The sequence below is a fragment of the Arachis stenosperma genome, chromosome 4, assembly GCF_014773155.1.
Source record: "Arachis stenosperma cultivar V10309 chromosome 4, arast.V10309.gnm1.PFL2, whole genome shotgun sequence".
Taxonomy (NCBI): Eukaryota; Viridiplantae; Streptophyta; class Magnoliopsida; order Fabales; family Fabaceae; genus Arachis; species Arachis stenosperma.
The window spans coordinates 19960710-19973590 of NC_080380.1; the positions used below are offsets into that span (position 1 = coordinate 19960710).

The 12881-nt window shown below is 37.0% G+C and overlaps 2 protein-coding genes and 1 non-coding gene across 3 annotated transcripts; 1 reads left to right on the forward strand and 2 right to left on the reverse strand.

Annotated features, from left to right (window-relative positions):
• Positions 1 to 1186: 1186 nt before the first annotated feature.
• On the forward strand, positions 1187 to 2068 carry LOC130974744 (uncharacterized). The gene has a single exon (XM_057899599.1). The coding sequence runs from the start codon at positions 1187 to 1189 to the stop codon at positions 2066 to 2068; it is 882 nt and encodes a 293-aa protein (XP_057755582.1).
• Positions 2069 to 6976: 4908 nt separating this feature from the next.
• LOC130974745 (uncharacterized) lies at positions 6977 to 7438 on the reverse strand. The gene has a single exon (XM_057899601.1). The coding sequence runs from the start codon at positions 7436 to 7438 to the stop codon at positions 6977 to 6979; it is 462 nt and encodes a 153-aa protein (XP_057755584.1).
• Positions 7439 to 12207: 4769 nt separating this feature from the next.
• LOC130978379 (small nucleolar RNA R71) lies at positions 12208 to 12315 on the reverse strand. Its single transcript, XR_009086025.1, has one exon. It is a non-coding gene; the product is annotated as a small nucleolar RNA R71 (small nucleolar RNA).
• Positions 12316 to 12881: the final 566 nt, after the last annotated feature.

A 12881-nucleotide genomic window follows, 5' to 3' on the forward strand; every position in this document is an offset into this window, starting at 1 on the left:
TAATAATAATAATTTTCAATTTCAAATTTTATATATTAAGTAATTATTAAAAACTGGGTAATAACGATTTATACGGGAAAATCATTGATAAATTCAATTAACCATAAAGAAGATAATATACTAATAGTTTTAGTATATTATTTATGGCAAGGGAAATTATTTTCTCAAATTAAATTTTATATAATTATAGTAAGTCTCTATAACTAAAGCAATATAAAACTGCTTCATATATAGCAATAATATTATACATATTTATATAGCTCTTCTTTTATCTCTTTTTTTTAAAATATTGACATATAATTAATGTAGAAAATATATAATATTAAACTGTTTTGTTATACATATATATGAATTTATATAATAACCCGTATAATTTATACGTATGGTATAATACATATGTCAAAAAAAGATTCGATAATTTTTTAAAACCACTATTTTGTTATATGAAATTGAAATTGAAATTAAATAATTTTTATTTATATAATTTTTTTCTATTAGTATCAAGTATTTCCATTAAAAATTCATATCGTTTGTAATTAGTATATATATATAAGTCGTAATAGTCAATTGTTTCAATTATTTTGACGTTAATGCTCTTGCGAATGAACTAAGTGGGTATTTAAAAAGGCTAACTAATGAGCAGAAATTCGCATACGATCAAATAATTAGTGCTGTTAGCGGTAATATGGGTAGACTTTTCTTCTTATACGATCAAGGTGGTTGTGGAAAAATATTTTTATGGTCAACTATATCATGCTCAATTAGGTCTAAAGGAGGTATAGTTTTAAATGTTGTTTCGAGTGGGATTGCTGCACTTTTGTTGCCTAATGAAAGAACTGCACATTCAAGGTTTAAAATTTCTTTTGCCATAAATGAGGATTCTTTGTGTAGCATTAAACAGGGAAGTCCTCTTTCAAGGGTAATATCCAAGCTAAGGCCAAATTAATTACATGGGATGAAGCTCCAATGATAAGTAAGTATTGTTACGAAGTTTTAGATAAATGCCTCAGAGACATCTTAAGGTTCTCAGATTCGTATAATGCTCATTTGTCATTTGGAGGTAAAGTTGTTGTTCTCGGATAAATTTTACCTGTGATTCCCAGAGGCTCAAGGCAAGATATAATTCAATCTTCTATTAATTCTTCATATTTGTGGCATAACTGTAAGATTTTGAAGCTTACAAAAAATGAGATTGTCACTAGGTAAAAACAACAACATACAAGAACTCAGAAATTTTGCAGAATGGCTACTCAAAATTGGTGATGGTTTGGCTGGTGATACAACAGATGGTGAATCGATCGTTCATATACCATCTGACATTTTGATTAAGAACTCTGAGACAGCTTTGGATGACCTCATTGATTTCGTGTATCCAAATATGTTATCCAATTTATCCGTTGAAAATTATTTCAAGGATAGAGCAATTCTTGCACCAACTTTGGATTTTTATGTCATTGATGTCAACAACAAGATAACTGCAGGGCTACCTGGACAAGAAAGAGTCTACTTAAGTTCAGACTCTGTGTGTGCTGAAGAGGGAAATATGGAATTTGAGTTAGATGCTTTCTCGTTGGAGATTCTAAATGGAATAAATTGTTCAGGTCTACCACCACACAAGTTGGTTCTGAAAGTTGGCGCTCCTGTTATGTTGCTGCGGAATATAGACCAAAGTAATGGTTTGTGCAATGGAACGAGGATGCAAGTTAGAAGAATGGGAAATCATGTGATAGAATGCAAGACTTTAACTGGTAACAAAGCTGGAAGTATTGTTCTTATCCCAAGACTGAATCTAATTCCAAATAATGAAACATTACCGGTCAAGTTTCAAAGAAGACAATTCCCAATTATCATGTCATTTGCAATGACAATAAATAAGTCCCAGAGACAAACTCTATTGAAAGTTGGAATTTACCTTTCAAGGCCAATTTTCACCCATGGTCAATTGTATGTTGCGTTATCAAGGGTAACGAGTAAAGATGGTCTGCGAGTGTTGTTGCAAGATCATGGACACTTGGAAGATAACTGCACGATGAATGTGGTATATAGAGAAGTTTTTGAGAGCCTATAATAAAAAGGTAATAACAAAATGTCTTACTAAATCTATTTATTTATTAAAATTTATTACTATCACTTAAAAAAATTTAGAAATTCTAGGAACTAATAATAGATGAATTCTTATTATACATGAATAGTTTGAAAATATTAAAATTATCATTAAAATTCGTATAATTTTATTCTCTTGACAAACAATTTTATAATTACATTAATCATATAATTTTATATACAAATATTGATACGGTGTTGTTTCATGTATATATTTTGCAGGTATCAAAAGATAGCATTGAATTGTTATTCAATAGGTTTAAATTATTTATTGTTTATTACAAAATTTTCTGCATTAGGATTCTCTATTAATTTGTTCTTCATTTTGAGCTAATTTTGATATTTTCTTACTTCACAGTAAACCAACATATAAAATTTTGTTGGTAGATTTAAGTATTACTAGATTATTTATGGTCATATTGAGTATATATGCCTGATTTATTGAAAAAAGTAGATTAAATAACTATTTTATAGTTAATACAATTAATACTATATTAAGAAAAGAAAAACAACGCATACAAGTTATTTTTTTATTAATTAAATTATTATAATTAAAATGAAATTTAACATAACAACTTAAAATTATAATTGCAATCTTATCACGTGCATGGCACGGGTGATTAAACTTGTATTTATTAACATTAAAGAAAGGAAATTGAGTTAAGAGGAGCGGGTAAACATTGTCTTCTTGTCTCTTCCATGGAGTTCATAACTGCTACCAGAATCGTGAAGGAGGACTTCTTCTACCTTCAAAGATGAAACCGTTTCTTGCCTTCCAAAGTTGCCAGATAACATTAGCAGCAATCTCTCTTATCTTCTTCGTGTCTTCATTTCGTCTCAACTCCTCTTCTAATTTCAGCCACCACTTCCATGGTTTTTCACTGTGGTTTGGGAATAGAAGACCTGCGATTCGCCATGTTTCTAATGCATCTGGACATTCCCACAGAAAATGGAATACTGTTTCCTCTAACAGGTTACATCGGCAACAAATTGGGTTGATCAAACTAATTTGTGCATTCAGCTTCTTCAGTACAGGGAGACCCTCATGCATGATTTTTCATAGGCAATTCTTCATTTTAGGTTGGCAATTAATTTTCCAGAGAGAATTCCATAATGCTTTGCTTTGGCTTTATTCTGGCAGGAATTGTACTGGAGGATGGAAGAATTGGAAACAGATGGCATAAGTTGAACTCACGGTGAATCCTCTTGTTTTCTCCTTCATCCAGGTAAGTGCACCAGTATTACCAAGTAATATCGCTAATACTTCAGGTGAATGAGGGTCGATTTTACGAAAATTGATACATTAAATAACAACAATGGAATGATTCACTCAGTCAGACAAGCAAAAGATGGTGTTTTGGGATTCAAAAGCATCAAATAGTACATCAGAGCTCAGAAAGTGATGCGGTATTTTATAACCCACAAACTAACTAGCAAGTGCACCGGGTCGTACCAAGTAATACCTTAGGTGAGTGAGGGTTGATCCCACGAGGATTGATGGACTAAACAACAATGGTTAAATGATTTACTTAGTTAGGCAAGCAGAAAATGGTTTTGAGATGTTCAAAAGGTTTAAAAAGAAGCTTCAAAATATCAGAAGGCAGGCACGCAAGTAATTAAGTTGGAAATAAAATATGGGAGAAAATAGTTAAGACTTTAGAGTTATCTATTTTTCTGATTGACTTTTTTGATTAACTATTTTAATCATGCAAGATTTAATTCATGGCAAACTATTTGTGACTAGACCCTAATTTCTTAGACCTTCCTAGTTTCCTCCAAAATTCATCAACTGCCAATTTCTTTGTCAATTAATTCCAATTAGAGGGTGATGATCAAATTCCAGTTTATATGCCACAAGAATCCTAATTATCCAAAAATAAGGGGATTATATATCACGTATCCCGTTAAATACAAACAATTAGAAATTCAGGATAATATGTTTTCAAGCTGTTGTTCAAGTAAAGAGCTTTTTCAAGTTATACAAGAACTCAATTAGAACATGGGTCATACTTCCGTTCCACCCAAATTTATAAAATAAAGAACGAAAATAATTATTGAAATATAAATCCAAACATGAATTTAAAATAGAAAAATAATAGTATCAATCCATACAATAGACAGAGCTCCTAACCTTAACAATAGAGGTTTAGTTGTTCATGAATCTGAGAAGAAAACTAGGATTCTGGTAAACTCTGAAGTGCGGAATGTTAATTGGTATAGAATCCTAATATCTTTTATATCTAATCCTAATTAATTTAAAATCAAATATCTAAACTAATATCTTTTCCTATAATATTTAAAATTTAAATCAGAATTTATTATGACAATCAGCAAGTCTTTAAGTGATGGATGGGAACTACTTGCTTCGTATGACCCACGCCTAACATGGGAAGTAACAGGAAGTGTTCCCTTGAGTCCTCCATTTTGCAGCCTCTAATCTGTGTTTCTTGGGCTGAAAACTGGGTCAAAAACAGCCCAGAAATCGCCCTCAGTATTTTTTTGCGTTTTCTGCACGTGGCACATGTCACGCGTACGCATCGATGGTCTTCTTCACGTGTCACGCGTACTCGTCAGGTACGTGTACGCGTCGCCGTGCAAATCTTCAAATCACGCGTACGCGTCATCTACGTGCCCGCGTCACCATGGAAAACTCCAAATCACGCGCACGCGTCAGGGACGCGTGCGCGTCGCTCCTCGCTGTCATCTCATTTAAATTTTTGTGCTGCAGAAACTCCATCAATTCCAACCGAATGCTACCTAAAATAAACAGATTTTCACAAGACTCAAAGTAGCATCCATAGTGGCTAAAAGACAATTAATTCTAGATTAGACTTAACAAATTGATTGCAAATTCACTAGGAAAAGATAAGAAAGATGCTCACACATCACAACACCAAACTTGAATTGTTGCTTATCCTCAAGCAACCAAACTAATATAGGCTAAGGATGTGAATTTGCATGAGAATGAGAATTCGATTAAGCTCAAGTCTATTCTTAAAATGGGGTTTATTCATTGTAATCTTGAACAGTTTTGGCATCTCACTCTCCTTTGAATTAGAGGAATGTCAGTGTCATTCGGAATTAGAATCCGGATCATATTATGAATTCTCTAATCTTTAAACTTCAGTTTAATCCTTGAACACAGAATAATTTTCTTTAATTTATTTTTCTTTGGTGCTTTGCACCTTGAGACTAGCCATGACTTTAAATATTTTGTCTCAAGGGTTACTTGACACAGAAACACCACAAGCACTTGACTGGGGAACTCTCTTTAAGTTCTGATTTTTCTTTCATTTACTCCCAAACAGTGGAGCTCAAAGCCTTTTGCATACTCTGTTAAACGCACTTGGTCTTGACTCTAAATGTTCTGTCTCAAGAATTACTTGACATAATCACACCACAAGCATATGACTAGGAAAACAACTCTTTGAACTTTTAATCATGTTTGACCTCCCTAGTCATTGATGCTCAGAGCCTTGGACCTTGCTTTTATAGTTTCTTTTTATTTTGCTGTTTCTTTTGCTTCAAGGATTTAAATTTTTATTTATTTCAGAGAAGTCATAATAATTCTCTAAATTCCTGTTCCTTATACATCAACATCCTTTGATTCAAATTAAAATATGCACTGTTCATGTCATGCATTCAAAATCACAAATAATACCACCACATTTAAGTGAATAAGACTACTCTTAAAATTAGACTCAATTTCTCAAGCAATACATCACTTCTTTTCTTTTCTTTTTAGATTCAAGTTTAGTGAGTGGTGCGTAATTCTAAATTTTTTTTTTACTAAAATAATAAACGATCATGCAAGCAATCAAAGCAATAGAAAACAGAAGACAACAACATAAGAACGGAAGAGAAATAGAATGAAAGGAATTCAACCACCTCAGTTATGCTGGTGGTCATCTCACTCCTTCATAAAGAACACTCATCTCCCTTTGGTGCTAGACAGGAAAGCCATAAGCAAAGCGTCAACACCAAACTTGAAGGTTTGCTTGTCCTCAAGCAAAAAAAGAACTGCAAACAGAGAGGGATATAAAAGCAATTAATATGATGAAAGAAGGATAAAAAGATAAAAGAGCAAGAGAGAATTAGGATTTGGGAGGGGGATGATCTGAAATCAGGCGCTGAGGTGGTTTAATTGGGCGTCGCATGCGACGCGTACGCGTGAGGCACGCGTAGGCGTGGATCACATGAATTTCAAGCGATGCGTACGCGTCAAGGAATCGAACGCGTGGACGGCCATGATGGGAAAACGACACGAACGAGTCAGGGACGCGTCCGCGTAGTGGGGCTTGTGCGCCCAGCATAGTTCCAGCCCTACACCAGCATAACTTTCTGGCCAAACACCTTTTATGCCGATTTTTCTCATCCACGCGTGCGCGTGCTTGACGCGTACGCGTGGAGTGCCAAAATCGCAATTGACACACACGCGTCATGGACGCGTACGCGTGAGCCAATTTGTGCTCAAAGCACATTTTCTGCTCCCCTCTCGCATAACTTTCTGCTTAAACACCAATTTACGCCAATTTTCAAGGTCACGCGTACGCGTCTGGGACGCGCACGCGTGGATGGCTAAAGGCGCAAACGACACGCAAGTGTGAGGTACGCGTACGCGTGATCTTGTTTGTGCGTGAAGCACAGTTCCTGCGCTACTCCAGCGCAGCTTTCTGCCTTCTTCGTCTCTTTTCTCTCTCTCTTTTCTTTTCTTCAGTTCCTGCTTCTAAAATAGTTGCATGATCAGATAAAACTCAACAAGAAGAAGATAAATAAGAAAACTACTACTACGAAAATAACTAAGGATACGAAATTATCGGGTTGGCTTCCGACAAGCGCTTCTTTAACGTCACTAGCTTGACGGTCAGTTCTGCTAATTCAGCAGATGAGCGGACCTCTGGCGATCAATCTCGCCTCCAAGATAGTGCTTCAACCTCTGGCCATTCACTGTAAATTTTCTGTCAGAATTCTCTTCCTGTATTTCCACATGACCATATGGTGAAGCTCTAGTAACCACAAACGATCCTGACCACCGGAATTTCAGCTTCCCTGGAAAGAATTTGAGCCTTGAATTATACAAAAGCACTCGTTGTCCTAGCTCAAAGACTCTAATGGCAATCTTCTTGTCATGTAATAACTTGGTTCTCTCCTTATAGAGCTTGGCATTCTCATAGGTTGAGTATATGAATTCATCAAGCTCATTTAACTGGAGCATTCGCTTAATTCCTGCAACTTCTGAATCAAGGTTCAGATACCTGATTGTCCAGTAAGCTTTATACTCCAGTTCAACTGGCAAGTGACAGGCTTTGCCATAGACCAACTGATAAGGAGACATGCCAATGGGAGTCTTGTACGTTGTCTGGTATGCCCAGAGAGCATCATCAAGCTTCCTAGACTAGTCCTTTTTTGAAACGCTGACGGTCTTCTCTAGAATCCTCTTAAGTTCCCTGTTGAAAACTTCAACCTGTCCACTTGTCTGAGGGTGATAGGGGGTTGCCACTTTATGACGGACTCCATATCTCTACAGAAGAGAGTCTAGCTGTCTGTTGCAGAAATGGCTTCCTCCATCATTAATGAGTGTCCTCGGGACACCAAACCGGCTAAAGATATATCTCTGAAGAAAGCTCATGACCACCTTGGCATCATTGGTGGGTAGAGCCACAGCTTCCACCCACTTGTACACATAATCAACTGCCACTAGAATATAGTTGTTTGAATGTGAGGGTGGAAAGGGTCCCATGAAGTCAATACCCCACACATCAAATTACTTGACCTCAAGAATCCCCTGCTGTGGCATTTCATGGTTGGCAGGGAGATTCGTGGCTTTTTCACATCTGTCACAATGCTTCACAAATGCTCTTGCGTCCCTAAAGAGAGTCGGCTAGTAGAATCCGCTCTGACGGACCTTTGTAGCTGTCCTTTCACCACCAAAGTGGCCTCCATAATCTGAACCATGACAATGTGGTGCACGAAATTGCAATTACACTTTTGTAATCCGCACAACTAACCAGCAAGTGCACTGGGTCGTCCAAGTAATACCTTACGTGAGTAAGGGTCGATCCCACGGAGATTATTGGTTTGAAGCAATCTACGTTTATTTTATTATTCTTAGTCAGGATATTGATGAGCGGATAATTTGTACGCTTTTTGGCATTGTTTTTAGTATATTTTTAGTATGATCTAGTTAGTTTTTAGTATATTTTTATTAGTTTTTAGTTAAAATTCACTTTTCTGGACTTTACTATGAGTTTGTGTGTTTTTCTGTGATTTCAGGTATTTTCTGGCTGAAATTGAGGGACCTGAGCAAAAATCTGATCCAGAGACTCAAAAGGACTGCAGATGCTGTTGGATTCTGACCTCCCTGCACTCGAAGTGGATTTTCTGGAGCTACAGAAGCCCAATTGGCGCGCTCTCAATGGCGTTGGAAAGTAGACATCCTGGGCTTTCCAGCAATATATGATAGTTTATACTTTACTCAAGATTTGATGGCCCAAACCGGCGTTCAAAGTCACCTACAGAAATTCCAGCGTTAAACGCCGGAACTGGCACCTAAATGGGAGTTAAACGCCCAAACTGGCATAAAAGCTGGCATTTAACTCCAAGAGGAGTCTCTACACGAAAATGCTTCATTTGCTCAGCCCAAGCACACACCAAGTGGGCCCGGAAGTAGATTTCTATGTCATTTACTCATCTTTGTACACCTTAGGCTACTAGTTTTCTATAAGTAGGACCTTTTACTATTGTATTTTAATCTTCTGATCTTTGGAACCTTTTTCTTTAGATCTTTTGATCACTTTGGGAGGCTGGCCATTCGGCCATGCCTAGACCTTGTTCTTATGTATTTTCAACGGTGGAGTTTCTACACACCATAGATTAAGGTGTGGAGCTCTGCTGTACCTCGAGTATTAATGCAATTACTATTGTTCTTCTATTCAATTCCGCTTGTTCTTTGTCCAAGATATCACTTGTTCTTCAACTTGATGAAGGTGATGATTGTCACGGATCATCACCATTCTCACTCATGAACAAAGTGACTGACAACCACTCTTGTTCTACAAGCAATCAAGGCTCAGTGAATATCTCTTGGATTCCTGATACACGATGCATGGTTGATCGCCTGACAACCGAGTGCTCGCCTGACAAACGAGCCAGCCATTCCGTGAGATCAGAGTCTTCGTGGTATAGGCAAGAACTGATGGCGGCATTCAAGAGAATCCGGAAGGTCTAACCTTGTCTGTGGTATTCTGAGTAGGATTCAATGATTGAATGACTGTGACGTGCTTCAAACTCCTAGCAGGCGGGGCGTTAGTGACAGACGCAAAAGGATCGATGGATTTTATTCCGGCCTGACCGAGAACCGACAGCTGATTAGCCATATGCTGTGACAGAGCATGGGAACATTTTCACTGAGAGGATGGGAGGTAGCCACTGACAACGGTGAAACCCTACATGAGCTTGCCATGGAAAGGAGTAAGAAGGATTGGATGAAGACTGTAGGAAAGCAGAGAGACGGAAGGGAAGGCATCTTCATACGCTTATCTGAAGCTCTCACCAATGATATACATAAGTACCTCTATCTTTATCTTTATGCTTTATTCATCATCTATACCCATTTGAGTCTGCCTGACTGAGATTTACAAGGTGACCATAGCTTGCTTCATAGCAACAATCTCCGTGGGATCGACCCTTACTCACGTAAGGTTTATTACTTGGACGACCCAGTGCACTTGCTGGTTAGTTGTGCGAAGTTGTGTTTATGCCATGGTATTGAGCACCAAGTCTTTGGAGCCATTACTAGGGATTATTTGTTTTGTGTAAAAGTATTGATCACAATTTCGTGCACCAAGTTTTTGGCGCCGTTGCCGGGGATTGTTCAAGTTTTGAGCAAGCTTTTGGTCCGGTAACATCAGTGCCAAAGTTCTGATCCGGCAACAGCACCAAGTTTTTGGCACCGTTGCCGGGGATTGTTTGTGTATGGACAACTGACGGTTCATCTTGTTGCTTAGATTAGGTATTTATTTTTTTCGAAATTCTTGAAGATGAATTCTAGAGTTTCATGATGATTTGTTGAAATCTGGCTGGCTGAGAAGCCATGTCTAATCCCATTGGACCGAGGTTTCAACTTATCATCACAAAAGCTTGTTGATTTTTTTTCAATCTTGCTTTTGGAGCAATGATCTGCTAAGGCTTGGTTGGCCATTGGCCATGTCTAGTGTTTTGGACCGAAGCTTTCTTTGAAAGCTTGGCTGGCTGTGAAGCCATGTCTAATTCCTGGACCGGAGTCTTAGACTAGCATTGCACTGATTCCTGAAATTCTCATTAAGAATTTTGATATCTTTTTCCACTTAATTTTCGAAAATCACAAAAAAAATTCACAAAAATCATAAAAACCAAAAATATTTGATGTTTCTTGCTTGAGTTTAGTGTCTCATCTTAAGTTTGGTGTCAATTGCATACATTCATTCATGTGTCTTAAGGATCTTCAAGTAATTCTTGATGATTTCTTACTCTGATCTTTGAATTCTTTTGACTTGAGTGTTTATGTGTCTCATATAGTGTCAGTAGTATACAAACTGCTAAGTTTGGTGTCTTGCATGCATTGTTATTTAATTCTTGTTGCATTTTGATTATTAAAAATCCAAAAATATTTTTAATTTGTGTCTTTTCAAGTCAATAATACAAAGAATTAAAGATTCAGAACATATTGCAGAGGAATCACACAGAAAAAGCTGGGCATTCAAAAATGCCCAGTGAAGAAGGACAGACTGGCGTTTAAACACCAGCCAAGGTACCTGGTTGGGCGTTTAACGCCCAAAAAAGGTGCATTTTGGGCGTTAAACGCCAGAATGGATACCATTCTGGGCGTTTAACGCTAGGATGGCAAAGGGGGAAGATTTTGTTTTCAAAATCAATTTTTTTTTTCAAGTTTTCAAAAGTTTTTCAAAATCAAATCTTTTCCAAATCATATCTTTTCAATCAAATGTTTTCAAAATCAATTTCTTTCCTTTTTCAAAGATACTTACTAACAATTAATGATTTGATTGAACATCTCAAAGTTTGTTACCTTTTCTGTTGAGAAAGGTTCAAATGTTCAAATCATATCTTTTCTTGTTAGGCAAGTCATTAATTTTTAAAATCAAATCTTTTTAAAATGTTTTTCAAATCATATCTTCTCAATCACATTTTTTTAAACTAATCATATCTTTTTAATCACATCTTTTTCAGAATAGTTTTCAATCAAATCTTTTTAATTTCTAATTTCAAAATCTTTTTCAAAAATCACTTGATTTCTTTTCCACTTTGAATTTTCGAAAATTGTCAATCAATTTTTAAAATGTTTTTGACATCTTTCTAATTAATTTTCGAAAATTCTCTTCCTCCCTCCCACATCCTTCTATTTATGGAGTACTACTCATTCTTAATGCACAATTCGAACTCTATCTAATCAAAGTTCGAATTCTTCCACCTCCTTCTTCTATTTTTCTTTACCTCTGACACCTCAAGGAATTTCTATACTGTGACATAGAGGATTTCACAGTTTCTTGTTCTCTTCTCTTTCATATGAGCAGGAACAAAGACAAAGGCATTATTGTTGAAGCTGACCCTGAACCTGAAAGGACCTTGAAGCGAAAGCTAAGAGAAGCTAAGGCACAACTCTCTGTTAAGGACCTGACCGAATTCTTCAAGGAAGAAGAACCCATGGCAGCCGAAAACAACAACAATACCAACAATGCAAGGAAGGTGCTGGGTGACTTTACTGCACCTACTCCCGACTTCTATGGGAGAAGCATCTCTATCCCTGCCATTGGAGCAAACAACTTTGAGCTTAAGCCTCAATTAGTTTCTCTAATGCAACAGAATTGCAAGTTCCATGGACTTCCAATGGAAGATCCTCATCAGTTTTTAGCTGAATTCTTGTAAATTTGTGACACAGTCAAGACTAATGGGGTTGACCCTGAGGTCTACAGACTGATGCTATTCCCTTTTGCTATAAGAGACAGAGCTAGAATATGGTTGGAATCACAACCTAAGGACAGCCTGGACTCTTGGGAAAGGCTAGTCAACGCCTTCTTGGCAAAGTTCTTTCCACCTCAAAAATGGAGTAAGCTTAGAGTGGAAGTCCAAACCTTCAGACAGAAGGATGGAGAATCCCTCTATGAAGCTTGGGAAAGATACAAACAATTAATCAGAAAGTGTCCCTCAGACATGCTTTCTGAATGGAGCATCATAGGTATTTTCTATGATGGTCTCTCTGAACTATCCAAGATGTCTTTGGATAGCTCTGCTGGAGGATCTCTTCATCTGAAGAAGATGCCTACAGAGTCTCAAGAGCTAATTGAAATGGTTGCAAATAACCAATTCATGTACACTTCTGAAAGAAATCCTGTGAACAATGGGACAAGTCAGAAGAAAGGAGTTCTTGAGATTGATGCTCTGAATGCCATATTGGCTCAGAACAAGATATTGACTCAACAAGTCAATTTGATTTCTCAAAGTCTGTCTAGAATGCAAAATGCACCAAGCAGTACTAAGGATGCTTCATCTGAGGAAGAAGCTTATGATCCTGAGAACCCTTCAATGGAAGAGGTGAATTACTTAGGAGAACCCTATGGGAACACCTATAACTCTTCATGGAGAAATCACCCAAATTTCTCATGGAAAAATCAAGAGAGACCTCAACAAGGTTTCAATAACAACAATGGTGGAAGAAACAGGTTTAGCAATGGCAAGCCTTTTCCATCATCTTCTCAGCAACAGACAGAGAATTCTAAGCAGAA